The sequence below is a fragment of the Triturus cristatus genome, chromosome 2_2, assembly GCF_964204655.1.
Source record: "Triturus cristatus chromosome 2_2, aTriCri1.1, whole genome shotgun sequence".
NCBI classification, from domain to species: domain Eukaryota; kingdom Metazoa; phylum Chordata; class Amphibia; order Caudata; family Salamandridae; genus Triturus; species Triturus cristatus.
Window position 1 is genome coordinate 197,892,287 of NC_140582.1, and position 22,365 is coordinate 197,914,651.

Sequence of the window (22,365 nt, forward strand, 5' to 3'; positions counted from 1 at the left end):
GAATCTTGTCATTGTGCTATGCTAGGGCTGCGCAGGGACTGTGCTGTGCCCTGGAACTCTCCTTGATGAATTCTCGCCAGTGGAGGACAATGGTCAGCCGATGTCTAAGTAACACACAAGATAAATAGACAGCCGCACACAAAGCAAATAGACATTTATAGAGGTGTATCAATGCAAACAGCTCTGTAGGTGTTAAATCACAGGTTGGTATGTGATGCTCTATATGTTCTTGTAAGCACTTGCTGGCCTATTTTAAAGTCCAAATAATCAGAGCCAATCCAAACATGTCCACCTGGATACATGGGTCTAAATCTCCAAACTATCTGTGATTCAGAGACTGATGAAAATTGACCCAAGTGATATCCGGCATCATAGAAGGTCCCAGGTGTATGGATCAACTCTTGGATATTTGATCTCAGCTGTGACTTGTTGCCCTATGCCAGTAGGATGGACATTAAGGAATTTTCTGAATCAAGAAGAAGTGGGCACTGTAATTCTGCCTGAGAATTCTGACTCCACTTGAACAATCGGGTTTCGCCATCCAAATGCATTGTACATGGAATATGATGCGAGGTAGACAACTGTATTGACTGTTGGCAAAATCATGGTCCAACATGTAGGAGCTTTCTGATGATATCATGAAACTCTGATTTGGAACCACTATAGAATGGGAAGCTTGGCTCCTAAAGCCTATACAGAGACCCAGGAGTGCACAGGGGTTCTTCCAGAAACTTATATTGTCCCTTTGATTGGCATCGTCAATCAGTCATACAACTAGGCAAGCAGACCCGCTGCCATGATGAACCGAGCCTCAAAAATTTTCAGTAGCTGATGTTTGGGGTGGGGGATAGAAGATCCTCACAACTCTCCTAGAGATAGTTTGCTGGCTCCAAAGAAAACTGAAAATGAGTTCTTACACAGCCTTTTTAAGAGAAATGATGTCCTTGTATTTCATTTCCCGAAAGAAAACTTTTGAGACAAAATCTTTTCTGCCTATCTGGTGTATAATACAACTGCCTGTGTGTAGCAGAAAGAAAAGAACCCTATCCCCACCATAAGCTACATTTTGCATGCCATTTCTTCAAATGATCCTTGGCTCTCAGACCAGCCTAGATGCTATTACATGCTATGCTTTTGACAGAGAACCTACCTTTGCACACTCTCACCCATCAAATTATTTTTAAATTAAAACCTTTCATGTCTGTGCCGTGTGGTTAACGTATGCTTGAGAAACAGCCTCTGTGATGTTCAAACAAAATGACGCCTGATGCTTGACATTAGGAGAGTGACGCCTTAACATCTGAACTCAAGGTATGCTTCTCAGTCGGAAGAACAGATGACAGAGTTGGAGAACAAGTAGATGTTGCACTCGGTGAGCCATCACTATCTGATCTACCGACATGAAGATCCACTTTACACATAGCGCTATTATTGCAACAGACTCTCTAAATAAGACTTCAATGAGCCACACACCAGGTGTGCCTTTGGGCTGCCCAAAAGCTTGGTCATGGACTGCAGGGCTCCAGAGGATATAACAGTTTGTATAATGAAACAGAAACCCCTTACCTGCCAAGCCTAGCAGTATTTAAGGAGAAAAAGGACCTCATCACTAACCGAGATAGAAAAAACAGGGCAGAGGACAGGGAACTCTTTCTGTAACCAACCGCAGAGGATCCTAAAATAAAAAAATAAGTAAAAGTAAACTTGTTTCTTTAAGGATCTAAGGGAAGCGGTTTCCTTTTCTGGAGGAGAGTGGAACGAGGGCAAATAATTAACATGTAATGAAATAATGCTTATATTGATGCAGCAAAGGACTTCTATAGATAAAAATATCAAAAACGTACAGTGAACAAAAACAGCTGACGCGCTTCACTACTTACAAATTTCAAAAGGTAGGTGTTCTCCCGTAGAGCTCCAATGCATCCTGCGAATCCCAGAATGAACATAACTCCACCTACTACCAGGAAAAGCCATACAGGATCAAAGCCGCCCAGGTCTGTGATCGAGGAGATGTTGGAAAGAACTCCCTAAGGGGAGAAAACATAAAAAAATTAAAAAGATAAAGAAAGAAAAGAAAATTATACCTTCCCTTTTCAAGTTCAGATACAATGTATACATCGTTTATCAAGAATCTCAATAATTGGCAGTATTCATTTTCTATAAACAGCTCGAGATGACTCTTACAGTGCAGTTCTTACCTAGCTGGCATCCCAGACAGCCCCATTTTTTTTTTTTATCTCCGCCACAGAGATAAGGCCGTTGTGAAGGATTGTAATTAATGTATAGTGTATTAAGAGCAAAAAGGAATAACTGTGTGAAAAAGATCGCTCAGACGGCTCACGGCTGAAATTCACCATTTATTAAAAGCTGTAGTAAGATCAACATTATTTTATATCCTAATCTTGGACTCATGAAGCATACCCATGTCATTAGAAGCCATTGCATTTTACTATACCAAACAACAAGCACTGGAAAAGCCAATAGGCCGCGCATATTCGAGATATGCCAGCTTTGTCACTGTTTTTAGCCATGTTGTACAGTAGCTGCCAAACCGGCACACTGACCAACAAACAAGCAAGCACCTGAGTGTGAGGATGAAGCTAACCAATGGTAAGCCATAGGTGGGCTTTAAACCCACTGTTAGGATTTAAAAAAAAAAAAAAAAGTCTTGCAAGGGACAGCCTATGCGCTATCTCGGGCTAAGAATATTTGAAAAACAATCTTCCCAGCAGTGACGTATTAGAAATAGTGTGCTGCTACCGAGATGGCACCAGTACACAAGATGAAAGGCGCTACGTCCTACACTCCACGGAGTGCTTTACAAGCAGACACCAGGCGGGAATCCACAGATCCAACGGCTTATAGGCCCTTGACTATGCTAAACGTAGACTCAAAGGTGCTATGTAAGGTGCTTGCGGAACAGGTGCAGCATGAGGTGGAGACATTAGTGCACGAAGATCAGTCTGGCTTCATTCCAGCTCAGAGTACGGCCATTAACTTGTGCAAGTTAGCGCATGTGCTGCAGGCTGTTGAGGATAGTCGTGACAAACTGGTACTGGTATCGATGGACATCACAAAAGCATTTGATACGCTTTATTGGGAATACCTATTGCAGGTGTTGGGGGGGCTTGGGCTTCGGTCCTGGTTTTTGTGGCTGGGTGAAGCTACATATATAGTGCACTGCAGGCCCGGATCCGTAGTGCTTGATGGGTTTCTGAAGACTGGGCGGTGAAGCGGGGTACACGTTAGCTGGAGCTCATGGTTCTGCAGGGATTTAAGTGACTTTGGGGTACAGATTGGCAACAGTACGCATTGGACACTGCTCTATGCAGACAATGTACTGTTCTATTTGAGGAACCTGAGAGTCGGTGCCACTGTTGCTGAATAAATTGGTTCAATTCGGAGCTGTGGCTGGTCTCAAGGTCAATAGTTGTAAGATGGTCTTGCTTCTGCTCGGGTGCTGCGTGAATGACCAGGGCCTGACCTACCCCCCCGGGGTAGAAATGGGAGACAGAGGCCTTCTAGTATCTGGAGATTATGGTGGTGCACAGTGCAAGACATGCGCATAGTGAGAAGACATGGCACGGACAAGCTGATGGCCGATCTGGAGAAATCGTCGCATTCTTGAACATGTTGCCACTGTCTGTAGCGGTTTGATCTTGGATGCAAAAATGTTTTTTCTTCCCCCAGTGCCTAAATATTGTGCAGAACCCACTCCATTGGATTGCATGTAGCACCTTCAGGGGCTGGATAGCATGCTGATCTCACTTGTGTGGACGTAGAAGAGGAGCAGAGTGTCACTAGCAACACACATTTGATCAGGAGAAGGGGGCAAGAGATTGCCAGACATTGAGTTGCATTATAACGCGTCTCAGCTACAACACCTCAGCGTAGTGGGCGGCAGAGGAGGATGATTGGGAGAAGAGGCTGTTCCTGGGGAGGTATGAGTTCACGTCATCGTTTGAGTTATTATGAGAGGTGCAAGAGTGCGGAGGCACCTCACCTATTTGGTGCGGAAGACGGCAGCGATATGGGAAAAAGTAAAAAGACTTGTGAATGAGCTGAGTATAAGGTCGTTGGTGCCTTTTAAATGTATAACCGAGGCCATGTCTATAGCTCGCTGCCGTGAGGGAAGCAGTGAGAATTTGGGAGAACTGTATCTGGAGGAGCTGTTTGTCCCGCCTGAGGCAGAATGCGTTGAGTTCTCGATGGGGCAGGACAATTTCTATGATATGTATATATTGCTAGTACAGCCCGGAAAATGCGGAAGGGGTTTCCGGCGCCCCTAAATGATCAGAAATAATGCAATTGATATTGTCCATGGGAGATGCACAGCGGTGGGTGTCTGTACTTTATGGGGCGTTCTGGAGGAACTGAGCTAGGGGGAGCTCTCCAGCTAGACAGGCCTTGGAGGAGGAATTGGGGGAACCCATCAGAGAAAAGAAATGGACGGAGATGTGTGCGCTTACTAGGCGGGTTTCATACAACACTAGGTTTAAGCTGATCCTTTTCAGCTATCTGCACCGCTCCTACCGGACGCGAATTAAGTTAAGTAAAATGTATGTGGGTAGGTCAGCAGGCTGCCCGCGCTGCAAAACGGCAGGCGCTTCCTTTTTACATATGGCCTGGTTTTGCCCAATGGTGCGTGAGTACTAGGCGAGGGTTGAGGCGAGACTGAGCAGGGTTACTAACATTGGGATAGAGGAGGCCCCTGGACAGTGTCTCCTGGGTATGGTGAAGAAGCCCCGCAAAGGGGTAATGAGTTGGAAATTCTTGCAGTTGGCATTGGTCATTGCCAAGCGACACACTGCAATGGAATGGTTAGGGCAGCGCCCCCCCTGATGTCCCTGTGGAGGAGATGTACATTCGCAGGAGTAGAACAGAGGACAGTGTAGAGAGAGGATCTACAGACCTGGCCAGCAATGCTGGAAGATTTTTAGGCGGTTGAGGAAGACACTCAATGTCCGAACGCGAGTGGGCGGTACTTGGTGGAGAGCACACATAGCACTCACATGGAGGAGGACAGGGCAGGAGTGGAAACAAGAGGGGCAGTCACATAAGGGGGACAATGTAGTTAGTAGTGCTGAGAGGGGGAGGTAGGGAAAGGCTCTCTGATGAATCTATGGACCATGAATGTGACTTGTATGCATGTCCTTATGCTGGGGGGGGCGGGGAAGGGGGCAAAACCGATACTGTCTGTATGATCCCTCACACACCATGTCCACCCACATTATTCCAGTGGCGAGTAATAATCCAACTACTGTAAATTCTTTTTCTACAAATGAAACAAATGTTCCCACTTTATGAAGCAATGTCATGTTTATTCCTGCAGAAGTCACAAATATCTCGTTTAAAATTGTGCTGCACTAAAGCCACACTCCGCTCTCTGACTGATTCACAGTGTACATTGATATGTCAGGAAGCAGAGGATTAAGGTGTCCTTCTCCACATTCGTAAATTTTCATCTGAATGACAGCGCATCAAGTGGAACTCTGAGTTTATTGGGTCTTGTCCTGGTCCTCTCTCTCTCTCTCTCTCTCTCTCTCTCTCTCAGCCCAGCTCTGGATAGTACAGATGAACCCAAACTTGTATAAAGTATTTCAGACACTGTAAAGGGGACAAAATACACAAATCGAGTCAGAGCATACTAGGGTTAAATCTTCAGGGTCAGGTTTAGCGAGGTTACAGCTGCAGTGTATGCAGCCCAAGATGGGAGCCCTTTAATGAAATTGTCTGGCTTCCCCTCAAGTCCATAACCCATGTGTCCAAGACTAACTTAAGTTCTGCTTCCAGAATACAGGATGCTGATGATAAAAGCCTTCTAAACTACCCATGCCCTTGTAGACTGAAAGTGCTCATCTAAAGCCCTAATATGTAGGTGGTCAACAAAGGCCTGGTACTGATTTAGTGCACCAAAGTCAGATCTCCAAATGTTAAGGTGGTACTTCGCCTGTATTCGGGTGCGGTTGCGGCGTGTTAAGGTGCCCAGTACTTCAGGGACTTAACGATTTGTTACTATTCTTTGACAGTTTACGGACTCCTGTCTTGGTTTTGATATCACGGTAGAAAGAATACACGGATTGACACAGTATATTGGTTATTGGAATTGGAAGTATAAGGATTACTTGGACTTATGAGAACTCAAAAAAATTCACATTGGATATATTTATAACTTGGAGGATTGCCTTAATTTTAAGGGGTCATTTGGATACTTCTCAAGAATTGTGATTATGGTTTTACGAGAAGATTGTCAATAAAGTCAGAGGATTACCTTTAGAGAGAATTACATTGAAAGAAGCCATAAGCCCTGAGGAAGTCGTAGGGTTACCCCCTATATCGACGAAACGCATTGGCATAAAGGGATTGGAGGATATGTTGGCATTAAAGAAGAAAACAAAAGCCCAATCTACTATTCTTTGGTCTATTGTGTGATTACTGTATTGTTTAATATACAAGACATGAGTGCTCCGTAAATTGTAAATGGTCCAGTGAGGAAGCAGCTTAGGACTTTTGACAAGCTCTGTTGTACTTAAACCAACTGTAGAGGTAAAATCCCTCCTCTGGTCTAATCACTCATTAAAGGGATTTGTAGGAGACTACATAAAATACACCAAACATGCAGCAGATACAACCATACGGTGACGCCACCAAGGCCACTATTTAGGTTGAAGAACATATTTTGATCCCATAACAGCCTCTACCACAGGTCTTCTAGCAGCAGGTTTCCAAGAACAGGTACACATTCATTTAGAACTGCAGCAAGTAACAAGGCGTCTTCTTGCTTGGGTCCTTGTATATCTCTAGCCCAATGGTTTCGCTTTCAAAGGACAACAAACATTTGCAATGCAATAGGTCTCGCATTTGCAATGCAATAGGTCTCGCATTTGCAAAAGTTTAAGCTATTAGCATTGTAAATAACAATGCCTTTTATTTCTTTTTAAAAACCAAAACATAAATAAAAGGCATTGTCATTTACAATGGCAATAGCTCAAATCGCGTAAATGCGAGATCTATTGCATCGCATGCTCTGACACAAGGAGCACAGGTTGTAAGTCCCATTTGCCTGAATTGTGTGCTCCTGAGCAATACGTGTGTTTCCCCCTTTTCTCCGTTATTTGCCTAAACTGCAAGCCCTTGGAAACCACTGGCTTTAAGCACTGAATAAAAACACAAAAACAGACAATCTGTTTCTTCATCAGATTGCAGGCTCCCCGAGACCCACAAGCCACAATAGACACTTGAAGGATGAAAGGCACAAACCACATTTGGTCAGAGTGGGTCCCAATGAATGTAGATTTTCAATCGCACGGACGGTTATTTCTGTTAATCTATGCAAGCACATCAAGGGCTGCAATTTATGAGGGATAGATTTCCAACTTCTTCCTAAACGTTGGTGAATCTGTATTAAAAGCACATTTTTACCTGAGCATAGGGATTGAATACGCCGAAGTGGAACGTTTAGCCGCTTAATGGGCTAAGCGTTCTTCTCATGTACAAGGCTAGCATAGGGGTGAGTGTGGCGTAACCACTAAAACTGCTGCCTTTGGCTTTTGGAACTGAGGAGCCAGGTTCGAGTCCCGGCGCTCGTTAAACAGAATGTGATTCTGAGCAAATTACATAATCTACCGGGCCTAAATCCTTGTACAATTAACTGGTGCTCATGTAAAGCGCTCCGATACCTTCAGTTCACGTTGGCGCTTAGTAAAATGACTTTAATAAAAAAGAAAGAACAGCAGGAGTGGGAGGAGATAGGAAGCACAAGCAGAGGGAAGGGTAAAGCAGCACGAAGGAGCCAGAGGGCATGGAGAGTGTAAGCCCAAAAAAACAAGCAGGAAGTGGGATAAGGGAGGGGTGGCAAATGGTGATCACTTTAGCGGCCGCTTTGATGTTCTCAGTGGCCGCGCGGCTCACTGAGAACATCAAAGCGGCCGCGAAAGTGATCAGCAGGCTGACAAATGGTGCGCGCGCCCGGCGCACTTGCACTGTAGTTGGCGGCCTGAAAAGCACTAATTTGCAATTCCAAATCCAGCTTTTTATAGCTCTCGCCAGTGCAGCGCTAAAGCGCTGGCGAGACCTAAAAAAGAAGGATCCTTGAGGCTAAGATTTTTGATGCAATCTGTTGCTAGAGTGCCAACTTGCTTATCAGCTTTCCACAAAGTAAACAAGCATTTACAATGCAATAGGTCTCGCATTTGTAAAAGTTAGAGCTGTTGGCGTTTAAAATGACAATGTTTTTTTTTAACTTTTTTTTGTTTTGTTTGCAGTGGAGTAATTTGCAAAGCGGTATTGTCATTGGTAATTTTAACATCAACATCTCTACCTTTAAGAAATGAGAAAGTGTTATAAGCTGAATACATATTATGAACTAAAACAACAGCCAGACTGATTCAAATGCACAGCTGCAAAGTAATACTGGCATGCCTTACAGAGTAAATATTGCAATGTAAATAACAGAGCGGGCTATGGCACGGTTGGTGTTATACTGACTACTGAAACTAGGCAAGCACTATTGGGCAACCAACAGTGGTCTACCACATTGCAAATGCAGGATGCAGATTCCCCAGTTGCCAGGAAAGAGGGAGCACTAAACCGGCAACATTTAATTTTGCTTGGGGCTTTTAAAAAGGAGGCACCAAGCATGTCTGCAAGATCTGAGAGAGCCTTAAAGGTATATATGTGACTGTACCTTGGTAGAAAGTAGATTTTGGTGTCACTGTGCCCCCCTTTCCGTCTTGTACTTCCAGACTGCTCCTTAATATCTCCATCTATCCCACAGCGCTGTTCCAGAAGGCAGGGAAAGAAAGAGAGGGTGGTGAGGGGGTGTCAGGGGTACTCACGATAGAAGGGGCACTGGCTGACACTACGTGTGAGGGGAGACTGTAGGGCCGTTCTGCGTCCTCCAGGAGTGCTGGGGTGAGAGCACACATTGCCATGGCTTACAATGGCGGGGCAGGAAGTTCGGATGGCACCTTGCAGGAAATGCCTACTCTCACAAGGGAGATCTGGTGACGGGTCAAAGGGCACAGGAAGGCCTAGTCCACTAACTGAAGGGCTTTCAAGTGCAGACCATTAAAGAAATCATGAAATAAATATCACAAGGGCGCGTATGGTGTGTCAGAGCAAGGTTAGGGCGGCACACTAACCGAAGCAGCTCGCAAGCGGCACGCGTCTACTAAAAAAATCACCAATTAATGAATAACCCAAGTGGGATGGCGGCATAGGGCGCATGAAAGGATTGAGAGGCCATCCATAGGGGGCTGGGGTCAGAGGGCACCGAAAAGACGAGCCCAACATTCAAAGAAAGCGGGGGTTAGAGGCTACAGGAAAGACTATCCCACCACCCCAGAGGGAAGAGTGCAGGGGAGGCAGGAAGGCCTGGGCACTAGCATGCGGAGGCGGGGGTCAGAGGGCGCAGGACAGACTGGCCACAATTATAAGGGAGCTGAGGTCAGGGGGCGCAGGTAGCATTCAGGACCCACATCTCAAGGACCTAATGTCAGATGTGCACAGAGGACTAGCACTCCAGTCCAAGGGGGTGAAATTGGAGGGCGTCTAATTAGAATAGTGCTGTGTTCAGATGACTGGGGGGCAGCTGTCATCCATTCCAAGGGGACTGGAGCCAGAGGACGCAGGATGTGCTGGCAACTTATACTAGGGGGCTGGGGTCAGAGAACTCGGGTAAGATGACTCTTACACGGGGGACAGCCCATCATTACGTAGATGGCATGGTTCACGGTCACACACGGTTGGGGTCAGAGGGCACAGTACGGGTGGTCCGCAGGTGTGACGTACAGGACTAGGACCCTGGTATCGCTCACAAAGCTAGGCCCACACAGATCCAACAGTCCCTGGGGGTGGGGGGAGGTGCCTGGGTGAAGTGCACCGTAACTGTATGCGACAGAGGTCACACGCCTGAGGAGGGGGGCTTGGGTGCCCTGCCTGCCTCCTTCACCCCCCGCTTTGCTTTAAGGTCACTGGTGGAAACTTGCGAGCCCAAGATCACACTGATAACGGGGCCGTGGAAAGTCCATATTCTTCATCACATGTTGTTCAGGAAAGAACCACACCCTCAGATGCAACACCCCATGGTACCTCTGGATACGGGTTACCCACTACTGCCTGACACTAGTACACTGTTTGTCATGCAGCAGTTAGAGAAAACATGAACAGCACGCCGGACGTTCTAACATATAACGAAACATACTTCTTGTTGTCAAAAAGTTCTATGGGACCATCCGGGGTCGCACCTATGACTTGCGACAAACAAACAACACACAAACTCTATCTGCGTCTCCCTCACGTGCTCGGCAGCAGGCGCATTAACCCAAGCTATCACCCTGAAACAAAGAGCAATGGGAGTATTCATGGGCAAGGGGAGTATTCTCCTATGGGAAGGGGTACTCTCATCGCCGCGGGGACTGAGCGTTTTAGGACTCACTCACCTCTGGGGGTCGCAGTAGCTGGGCCCCCCAGCCACGGTCGGAAAGCATGCATTCTCCGCCGAGACCAAGGGTGCAGAAGCAGACAAAAACAAGTTAAATACGGCGAGCCGCCATTATAAAAGTGAAAAAGCGCATGGTTTACTGCACATAAAAACAAGAAGTGGCTGCTATTGTAGAAGCCGGCGTCCTGCAAGTGCTGTGTGGGGCAGGATGTAAAATAAGTCAAAGGCATTGTCAAAGGGAAAGCGCGCATGGCGCGCTGTAAATCAAAACAAGAAGCGTCCGCTATTGTTGAAGCCGGCTTCTAGCGAGTGCTGTGTGGAGCAGAATGTAAAATGAGCAGAAGGCATTGGTAAGTGAAAGCGCACATGGCACGCAGCAAATAAAAACAAGAAGCAGCCACCATTGTTGAAGCCGGTGCCCCAAGTGCTGTGTGGGGCAGGATGTAGAAGAAAGTGAAAGCGAGCCATGTGCGCGCTGTGCTGAAACGCCGTGATCAAAAGAGACGCCCGCGAGACTCGAGATGACAGAATACCATACAAAAGAAAGTGGAAGCGCGCCATGCGCGCGCACCATACACGTGCACCATACACGTGCACATCTCCTGTCCGGGCAGGTACTCAAACAGGAGAGAGGTAGGGAACAAACATGCCTCCCTTCCAATTAACAGCGTGCATTTTTGATGCGCGCCAATCAGAGGCATGGGTGGAGCTTCCACCCCGCTTCCGAAGCGAAACTGACCACAATAGACCTCGCAAGCGAGCAGGGCATGCACTGTGTCACTAGGCGAGACCTAAAAAGGAGTTAGCACAAGGTCGGCCAAAACTGTCTTCAGCAAAAATGTGTTTTCCCTGGCAGTATATAAGTATATGAGAGACAGCTTCGACAATTGTTCCAGCATTCCAACCAAAGATGGGGCAGTTTGTTCGAAAGATATATGCTTAATTCCAAAAGGTAGGTATTGTAGGAAAACGTAGTGGTTCCGTTGGGTACTCAATTTCAGGGCGTCCTGAAGATACATTCTTGCTTCTAAATGGATTCTGTTCAGTTGACTATTATACACAATGATGCTGCAAATCAGAGACGAATCCAAACATCATTGGAGTCAGTTAAACGTAGCACAGGCCCTTCCTGGTAGTTAAAGAATGGAGAACAAATTTCTTCAAAACCTTTCTTCCATATCCAGGTGGGTGCAAACACTGGACACCTTAATAACTGGGCTGTGGTAACCATTCGGGATACTATTTGGTTTTAGAGCTTCTGAGCAGGAAACAAGATATCGACTTCTGCATGCAGATGTTACCTTTCTCTCCTGAAAAGGGTCATTCGGTTGCTGAAGTGAAAACATGGAATGAACAACGTTGCCTTACTTTGTTGCCATAGTCAATGTCTGAACTTCTGTGAGAGAAAAAACGTGCAAAAGTTGTACTTCAATAGACTGTTTTGCCCTGATCTTCAGTAGGCAAAGCTCTTTAAAAACAAGAAACCACTCTCCATCAATCTAGCAAGGAAGGACAACACATGGATAGTGTTCTGCATAAACAAACATGGATTGAAACACTGTCTTGATCACTGCGTGGGGTGGCTCGAGATGTGAAAAGGGTATCTTGATCACTGGATGACCCTCTCTGCGGTGCTTTCGAAAGATGGAAAAACTATGAAGAGGTTGAGCAGGCGTAGGCATAGGGCAGAACATGCTTCATGGGATCGAGATAATCCTCACGATATGGATTTTTCACAGGACGTATAAGTGAAAAGTGATGTATGGCTTCATTAATAAAACTGAGATAAGGATCCTATGAGCATACTCTTTTACTCAGATGGATATGTCCAATAACACACATAGTGGTGACAAAGACCTTGCAACCTAAATGGTTAACCATGAGTTTACTACCTCTTTAGTGTGCCAGTTCTGTGGCTGCCAAAATGCTGCCTTCCTATGCCACCCCCACTGCCTCAAAGTAAAAGAGAAGACTACTGCTATGCCTAGAACTTCCCTCATTCAATTTGTATGACTAGTTCACGCAGATCTACCACACATGCCTCTTGCAATGGCCATGAGAGTGAATATGGCAGGAGAAGGCAGGTATAAACACCTTGGTATGTCTTCTCATATCGCCAATAAAACTCAAAGATGGCATCTCAAATACTAGTTCAACAGTATTGTCAGACTTTTCCGACACTGATGGGACAAGTTTACAAGTTTCATTTTATTAGCGAAGTTACTTAAAACCATTCATAAAAAATGTATTATAAACATTTTCATTATAAATTACAATTTTAAGAAAGATAAACAGAGAGATTTAGTAAAAATATGTTAGATCAGTTCAAATCAGTTAAGTTGGTTGTTCTTTCATGTTAGAAATGCAAGATTTTGTGATTAGTTCAACAACTTAGCGGCATTTTCACCTTTTTACATTTAGGCAGTAAAATTGCATTGTCCGATTTAGTGCTTAGGCATGCCTATAGCTATTGTGGCATTTTCTTCTCTACTAGCCTCAGAAACTTTACCAGGCGGCAGTTCAGCTGTGTGTCCTTGGGTACAAAACACGCCAGCACAGCTTGACTCCGTGTGCGGATGCCTCTGTAATTAAAAAGTGGTTTTAAAAGCTGTTTTTGTTCTTGTGTCATTTCTTTACAGATGCAGAGCACGTGCAGCATGTCCTCCTGCGCTTTTCTGCACAAGCGGCAGGTGGAATCGAATTGGTTTTACAGCCAGTGCAGAAAGTGCTTTGTGCATGGTAGCAGGCCAAGTCAGTATTTTAAGAATTGAATTTAATTAGATCTGGCAAATCCCAGGACTAAGAATTTTTGGGCAGCGTGGTGGAATAGGTGCGCATGCTCATCCAGCCATGTAACCTCTTGGATAATGCTGCTTTGTCCTCAACCCAGGATAGGCGCTTTACAGTTTTCTTTACTGTTTTTTTGAAGAGACAGCGACTAGTAGGTGTTTCCCAGAGCTCGGTGAGCCCCAGGGTGGTCAGACTTGCTTGCAGATATTTTGCAGCAAGCGATGACGCAGCGGCGCTCAGAATACGAGCTGTGGAAAGAATCATTTGAGCTGCTGTTCCTGAATTGTATTAGCTGTTGCCCTGCTCTTGAATTTTAACTTGCTCGTTTGCACATGTTTATCTAACGCCGTATTTTGCACATCTTTTAATTGTTTTTATCCTTTTTGTGGTTACCTTAAATTGCCATATTTCTGCTGACTGCTGCATCGCCTGCTTTGCTGCCCCTGACCCCGTTCCGCCACGGCTTGTGCCGATTGAGCGGAGGGTCGGCGGGGCTAGCACTCACTTCCGGCTGTACTGGGCATTGCAGGTCAGCACTCTAGCTTTGCACGCCTCACACGCCCGCCCTCCTCACTACTTAATCGGTCTGAGGGCGCGGATGCGCGCAGCGGCGCGCCAAAGGCAAGCCCGTCTGCGCCCGTCCGCGCCAAGTCCGCTGCATGCTGCCAGTCTCCCTGTGCCTTCAGCTGCTATTATGCTAAAATACACACGGGAAGGGCTTCTCTCCTTTTGGGATCACTCAATCTGCACCCCCATCTCTTTTATCCTGGCCCACCTATGGTACAATGCCCTCATTGTGGCTACACCACTACGGAGACCTCCTTACCCCCTGACAAGTTAACACACCTCAAGGTGTTCAGTTTGAACTGTAGGTCCCTGGTCAGTCACTATGAGGATATTTTTGATCTTCTGGCCGACCAGACTCCTGACATTCTGTTTCTCACGGAAACATGGCTAACTAACGATACTTTAGCCATTCCGACTTTGTCCCTTCCACCAGGTTACTTAATACAAATTCAGAACAGACCTGTGAAGAGAGGGGGAGGTCTAGCAGTGATTTTTAAATCCTCCTTTTCCTGCTCGCTCTCCCCGGCTAATATTGCAGACTGTGAGAGCTCTCGTTTCAAAATCAAGATCCTGGACACCTTTACTCTAACCGGGCTTCTGATTTACCGCCCACCTGGCCCGGTTAGGTCATTTCAGAAATCCCTGGTGGCCACTGTCTCCACTATGACTTTGAACTCCGCTAATTTCAACCTATTGGGAGACTTAAACCTTCACTTTGACTGCAGTGAGACCTCGACAGTGAAGGATCTCCTAGATGATCTAGAAGCATGTCAACTCACACAATTTATTAAAGGGCCCTCCCACGCAGCAGGCCACTTATTGGACCCAGTGTTCTCAAATATTCCGGACATTATTGCCTTTCCTCCAAGCCCCCTCAGCTGGACAGACCATTACTTGGTTCATATTTCCATCCAGATAGCGGATAACTTTCAAAGAAAGCTTCCCCCTCCTATCCCAAGACGCCCATGGCACAAACTAGACAGTAGTCTGCTCATAGACAACCTGAAAACCACGTGCCCTGTTTGGCCGGTGAATCTGGAGGAAGCAGATGTCGCATATAGAGAGTGGATTAATAAATCGCTAGACCAGCTGATTCCCCCAACACTGTCCAAGTCCAAACGCGGGCAACCTCATCTCTGGTATTCAGAGACACTTGCTGAACAAAAAAAGCAATGTAAGTTGCTCGAACGCGCCTGGAGAAAATCCTATGACCCCCAGGCCAAAATTACATTCAGGTCTGCAACTAAAATGTACCATAAATCAATAAAAAAAGCTAAGGCCAGCTATTACACTGACAGGATTCTGTCAAGTGCAAATCAATCTAAAACAATATTCGCTATGGTGAAAGACATGACAAAGTTACCAGAAGGCCCCAACAATACGATCACTTCCAATGCTCATTGTAATGAGATTGCCACCTTCTTTATAAATAAAGTACAAGGTATTTATAAGTCCTTTCCCTTGAATGTTGTAAGCCCCGAGTCTACCAAAGCCGAGACTTTACAAGATCTTTCACATTCCCTCTGTACTCTTCCACCTATTTCGGCGGACCAGATGGATAGGCTGACTGCAAAAATTAAATCTGGATCCCCTGAGGATCCTGTAAAACCCGAAATGGCGCGACTTCATAAGGATCCCATTTTGTCAGAAGGTCTGAATCTGATCAATAAAAGCTTAGAATTAACTACAATACCTAGATCCTGGAAGCATGCCAAGGTCGACCCTCTATTAAAAAAACCAACCTTGGATCCCTCTAGGCCGGAAAATTTCCGACCGATATCCTTGCTGCCTTATTTATCCAAGATAGTGGAATCCCATGTAAATTCCACTCTGATTAACTATCTAGAGGTCAATAGCATTTTAGATGACTCCCAAAACGGTTTTCGGGCGAATCATAGTACTGAATCGGCCCTATTAGCCGTTACAGAGCAACTGAGGGAGGTACAGGACCAAGGTGGTACAGCGGCACTGGTCCTGTTGGACCTAAGTGCAGCGTTCAACACGGTCTCCCATGAGATCCTCTTAAGAAGACTGTGGGAGATCGGAGTCCGAGACGGAGCACTAGAGTGGTTTGCTTCATTTTTGACGGACCGCTCTTTTCAGGTCCATGCTCCACCGTATAAATCAGGAAGGTTCCCGCTGTGCTGTGGCGTTCCCCAGGGGTCCGCACTTAGCCCCACGTTATTTAATGTATACGTCCGCCCCCTGGCCGTACTGGCCAGAGCTCGGAACATCAAATTAACATCTTATGCGGACGATACACAGTTCATTTTCTCCTTCTCCAGTGATACCGAGGCAGACAAAACTAAATTTCAGGAAGATCTATCGGCCATTGCAAACTGGATGACTGAAAATTGCCTCCAGCTTAATTCATCCAAGACGGAAGTATTACTGGTCGGAAAGGAGCTTCAAAAATGGAACGCTCAGTGGTGGCCGGCTGCACTGGGCCCTGCACCCACCCCTAAGAAGGAAGTCAACAACTTGGGTATTATGGTCGATAACCGTCTTGACCTTGACTCCCACGCCAAAAAGGTGGCAGGCACGTGCTATGGCCGCCTACGGTCTCTGAGACCCATCTTGGGTTTTTTCGAACCCAAAGTCCGTCAGATGATCATCCAGGCCACGGTGCTGTCTAACATTGACTACTGCAATGTCCTCATGCTGGGCTCCAATCAATCCACGATTTACAGACTTCAAAGAGCGCAGAATGCGGCCGCTCGCAGTCTGTTCGGTCTGCCTAAAAACGGTCACATCTCCCCCATCCTTCATCGTCTGCATTGGTTGCCTGCAAAGCAGCGCATTCAATTTAAGGCACTCTGCCTCATCCATAAAATTCTCTACTCCTCGGGCCCTAAAATTCTGCAAAATCTAAGTTCTTTATATGTCTCTACCCGGGCTCTCCGTTCTGCAGATCTGCTCCTGGCCCACATTCCTAAGATCCGGAGGAGTAGAGCAGGAGGTCGATCTTTCAGATATTTGGCCCCGAAACTATGGAACACAATCCCGCTCGAAGCTCTTGTTATCACGAATCATTTGTTTTTCAGGAAGAGAATTAAGACCTGGCTATTTGCCACTCTTTAGCCCGACTTTGTGGCTCATCCTACCATTGGCCTGGTTGCTGAGTATCTAGTCCATCTGCAAAGCGCTGGGACGCCCCGTTGCTGGGGTAGCCATGCGCTATATAAGCCACCTTAACATAACATAACATTGTAGTTCTGACCACAGGCACCAGTTGAGGGTTCCTGGGTTTGATTTCTGTACTCTGTCCCAGAAGATGGCTATTGCACCTTGTCTTGCGAGGGTCTGTTTATGAGCACCGAATTCGAGCCTGATCTGTAAGCCAAAGATTATTCTGTACGCTTTTGCAACTGTGTCATCTAAGAGCTTGGAATTCCTGCCCCTCTGTGCCTCACTCCCATAAGCTATTGTGGGTAGGAGTTTTGCCCGTATTACTTTGGGTAGTGGGGCAAGTCAGGGGCCGCTCAGCTTGGAATTAAGATTTCTTAGCAAGACTGCCAGGGTTGTTTCCCTCCTCCTGATTGAATCCCTTTGGGCTGTAAAATGCCCTCCTTTATCGATGACCACCCCAAAATATTTATATTCTGTTGCGGAGTCAATGCGGGTATGACCCCAAAACCAGACGGGTGTTTTCTTCGAATTCTTGTTGATTGTCATGGTTTTGGTTTTCTCCAAGAAGATGTGAGAAGCTGGTCTGGTATATGCTGTCCACTAATTAAAGTGGGCACCCTGTACCAGTCCAAACAACCATTATTAATGATTAGGTTAAAGACAACCTTTACAGAAAGCTATCCTAGTGGTAGCTGTGGAGAGCAGCCTTCAGGCTAAGTCTCGAAGGAATGTAAAGCAGCTTGTTTTACCAGATCAGAACCTCCTGAATGACCAAATGAAAGGAGAACCATATCAGTGTATTTATTACTAAACACTCTCTACTAACCTCTTTCTGAGATTAGAGCACAAGGCACACAATACTTAATAGAATGACAGTAAATAGCACAATACACAGCGGGCTCCAGGGGGAGACTGAACCATATACTTAAAAAATGGTATAACAACAACGACTTCACTAGACACTGTGCCTAGAGCACGTAGAATCGCTGGGACCCCAAGGAACCACCCAAAGGAGTAACACAGAGAGGCCACGGTGGACAGGTGCAGTGTGAGAACACAGACGCGAGCTCCGTACAACTCTATGGGAAAGTCACAGCTGGAAAATTACAGTTTAAGGACACTTCTGAGAGGACTTCAAGCAAACCCTTTGGAACATAGAAGGTTCTAAGGCCAGCACCCTTTTGAGTACAGAGGTACCCGTGTTACCTATCCCAGAGGAGCCGGGTGCATAGGGGTCAAGTGGTGTCAGAAACCCTCATCATTTTCAATGGCGTGATGCAAAGAAGTGCTGCTGCCGGGAAGATGAAAAGTGTCCGGTGGAATCCAAGAATGAATCCGAGGTGAGAAGAACCTGAAAGCAGAGGGGACAGAGTCTGGGTCACTTCAGGGTGACCAGGGGCTCGGTAGACTAATCCCCACCGATGTTGGGTGCTTCAGGTGAGAAGATAGGATGCTTGACTCTGCAGCCACGGGGACCAAGAGACGTCGATGACAACCAAAGTCAGGAGGTGAGTTGTTCCACGAAGGCTGTCGAGTGTCCGGATTGAGCACCAACAAGCATTGGCAACGGCAACCCACGCGGGCAGAGGAAGGTCCTGGAGACTCTCCAAGCTATGGGGAGTCAGGGCACGTCTGGAGCAACCAGGGAAGCCCACGGGAAATCAAAGTTACCTTCACAGGGACCCAGAGGCCAACGGACCAGGGATCGCGAAGGGACCTCAAGCTGAATTACGAAGTACAGGCCCACGGAGCACTCGTGGAGTGGAGGCCAGAAATCTTCAGTGGAAATACTGCTTGGTATCAGGACTACAAGTAGCCCAAAGCACAGCCTCAGCGATCGCCAAAAAGCATATGCTGCTGCAAAAGTACACGGTGCACAGGGGTTCGGTTTGCACGGTCCCCACGAGGGATACTGGTCTCAGGATTGCTGAGAGAGCAGATCGACCTCAGGGGCGCTCGGGAACCCACCACCTGTGTTGTAGAAATCTTCGGAGTCCTCAGGCGCTCGGGAGATGCAAACCATTCAGATGCGTTAAGGTGCTGCTGCTGCAGGGGAGTAACTCCTTTACTCCAAGGGAGATTCTTCTGTCATCCAGCGAAGTGTAGACTTGCAGAGTTTAGTCCAGGTAAAATCTAAGGTCCTGCAGTCAGGGTTCCTACTTTATACCCAAGGAAGAGGTTGGACAAACTCTGGGGGCCCACCAATGGGAGGGTCAGGACAGAGGGGTGGCTACACCCATGTCCTTTGTCCAGTTTCGTGCCAGAGCCGGAGCAAATGGCTCCTGCAACCGGTTTGAGCTGGACTATGCACAGGGACACCAAATGTGCCCCCAGCGCAGACTTTGTCCCTCTCAGAGTGCACCCACCCAGCCCCAATACACTAAAGCCTGTCTGGGAGGTAATCACACCTCCCTGTGACAGGAAACCTATTGTCAGGCCTTCCTCTGCTCGAGCTTGGCTCAGCAGCAGGAGGGCAGACTCGTGTCTGTGGCTGGCAGCATCCATTTTGTGATGCCCAGGTCGAGAAAGCTGGTACCGGGTGTACCGGTGTTTCATATAAGTCCCTCTAGCCATTGACTGAATTGCCTCCCCGATTTCCTCCAGGGAGAGAGGCCCAGCGAGCGCCGCATTGTGTGCCTCCGTGACCTCAGGGAGCTGGATGGAGGCCAGAAAGTCCCCAAGAAGGTGCGGGGGGCCAGTCCCCTTTGCTTTGTAGTGGTTTATAGTGGTCAACGAAGGCCCGGTGTATTTTGCGCTGCGTGTAGACTAGCGCTCAATCCTCTCTTCGAATCGCTCCTATTGGGGCGCGTCGGTCCTCCTGCCGTATTAGCCAGGCCAAAAGGCGGCCCGCCCTGTCCGCTCTAGCGTGCGTTCTGGCCGTATGCGCAGCGTAATTGTGGCACCGGAGCCTCTCCAGGAGTTCCGCGTGCTTTCCGCGGAGGTCCTCCAGGTTGTGCGAGTGCCTACCCCCTCCTTCCCCCTCTCTCTCGTACCTCAAGAGTTCATCCTCCAGGCGCGTCAGGGAGTCCGAGAGGCCTCTGCGTATGTTCCAGTTGGCCCCCAGGCAGTGGCCACGGATGGTCGCCTTGTGGGCATCCCACTCCACCAGTGCGCTACTCGCCGTCCCTTCGTTTGCTTTAAAGAATGCCAGAATAGCCGTACCAAGAGAGGAGCGGAACTCCGAGTCCTCCAGCGCGCTTGGTTGAAGCCGCCAGGTGGGCACCAGCAGCCGGTCCGCCACCCAGTTAATCTGGAACCACAAAGGGTTATGATCGGAGTGCGTCCGGCCCAGATATTCTGATCGCGCAATAAGCGGGAGCAGTGACTGGGAGCCCACCAACCTATCCAGCCGGACGTGCAGGTCGTGTACTGCCGAGTAGTAAGAATATATCCTGTCCCTCGGGTGAAGGGTGCGCCACAGGTCCTGCAGCGCCCAGTGCTCGAGCCAGTCCCCCAGTGCCCGAGCATTGGACTCCACCATCGCAACACGCAGGGGAGGGAAGGATCTGTCCAACTGGACATCCAGTACCATATTGAAGTCCCCTCCCAACAGCCAGGGGAGCCCTGCGTAAGGGTGTAGGAGCTGCGTCAGGCGCCCCAGGAAGGACGGCTGATCCACATTGGGCGCGTATATCGAGCCCAGCAACATCTCTTGCCCGTTCAACTTCCCCCACACCAGTGTGTACCTGCCATCGCTGTCCACCACCACCTCCTCACACCTGAAAGGGACTCCCGCTCGCACCCAGATCAATGTGCCTCGCGCATGCGCCGAGTAAGTGGTGCCATATGTGTGCCCTCTCCATCGTCTGGAAAGCCTGCCCAGTTCTAACTGCGTCATATGTGTCTCCTGCAAGAGGGCGATCCCAACAGAATGGCGTAGTAAGTAGGAGAAGATGGAGTAGCGCTTTGACGGTGTATGCATGCCCCGTATATTCCAGGTCACAATGTTAGTGTGCGTCATCGTAAAGCCGGTAGAGCCAGCCGGGCGGGAAGTAGAGTGCTCGCACCCGGGGGGGGGTGTGGGGGGGGGTGGTATGGCCCAGGGGAACATATGAATGCGCTGCTGTGCAAACAGTGTAACTTCTGTGAACAGTTTAACAAAAAGGGCGTATTCCCAACGGGGCATCCGTCCAAACTTTAGAGATGCTAATTAACGATGCGGTGTGTCAGTATAGTGCCTGATGGGGTTCGCGTGGAAGTATCGACGAGTTGGTACAATTCCCCCTCCCCAGTCTCCTCTAGGTGAAGGAAGTGCAGCATCTCATCTAGCATGGAACTGCCGCGCTATCTGAGCGTGTGGCGCAGCAGCAGGAGCCCCCCGATGTAACAGCCGGTGTCGCGCGCTACGAGCAAGCCGGCCCCGCGTGGCCGGTCGCCTCCAGCACTAGTCCAACGCCCCCCGCAAAATCCCACGGGACCCCGTCCCTCCCCCCCCCCCCCCCCCAACGTGGCTACAGGGCAAGTGTGTGATCATGTCTTGCATGCATGGTTCCCACCCCAGCGTGGTGCAGCAACATCCCATCACACAATCAAGTCAGCAGTCTGTGGGGTTACCACTGGTAAAGTCAGTTCCTCCGAGATCGCCGTGGACAGGGACGAGGCACCACTGGTCCCCGGAGCACTGTGCGCTCCAATCTCCTTGCAGTCGCCGCTGTGTGGCGTCCCCACCGCGTCGAGTACCTCCTGCCGCTCCATTCTGATTCTCTCAGGGCTAGGCGCCACCAGCCCCGTCCGCGTCGACTGTCGAGCTCCCCGCCTCTTGCGCTTCCTGGGCCCTCTCTCCGGGAGGCCGTCAGGTTCTGTGCCCGCGGGTCTCGTCCCCGTCCACTGCCCCGTCTCCTCCAGCCAGTCCCAGACGTCCGCCTGGGAGTCGAAGAAGCGGGTCCCTTCCTTTGCCACCACTCGCAGACGGGCCGGGAACAGCAGAGATTCGGGCAGCGCCAACTACCGAAGCTGCCTCTTCACAGCCAAGTAGTTGCTCCTGCGCCGCTGCACGGCCGCGGTGTAGTCCGGGAAGAACATAACGCGACTACTGCCAACTGTCGGGTCCCCAGATTTGCGTGTTTCACTCAGGACCGCATCCCTGTCGCGGTAGTTCAGGAGCCTGAAGAGGAACGGGCGGGGTCGGGCCCCCAGTCTAGGCTGCTGCGCCGGCACCCTGTGCGCTCTTTCCACCACAAAGTGTTGGGACAGCGCCCCCTGCGGCAAAAGATCCTGCAGCCAGCGCTCCACATACTGCTCCGGGTTTCTACCTTCCACACCCTCTGGAAGTCCCACGACGCGTATATTATTGCGGCGGGAGCGTCCTTCTGCATCATCGATCCGGTCTTCAAGCGCATTAACCCTATCCAGCACATCTTGCAGCGCTGCGCTATGGCTCTGGGTGACTGGCTGGAGCTCCCGAAGTGTCTGGCCCTGTGCCGCGACCTTCTCGG

At 48.5% G+C, this 22,365-nt stretch overlaps 1 protein-coding gene across 1 annotated transcript in view; it reads right to left on the reverse strand.

The window, feature by feature from the left end:
• The window catches only part of TSPAN5 (tetraspanin 5), a 315,595-nt gene that overhangs the window by 52,692 nt on the left and 240,538 nt on the right, over positions 1–22,365 (reverse strand). The window contains exon 3 of the mRNA XM_085641160.1: positions 1,881–2,027. Coding sequence (XP_085497286.1) covers positions 1,881–2,027 — 147 coding nt within the window. The remainder of the gene's footprint in view (positions 1–1,880; positions 2,028–22,365) is intronic.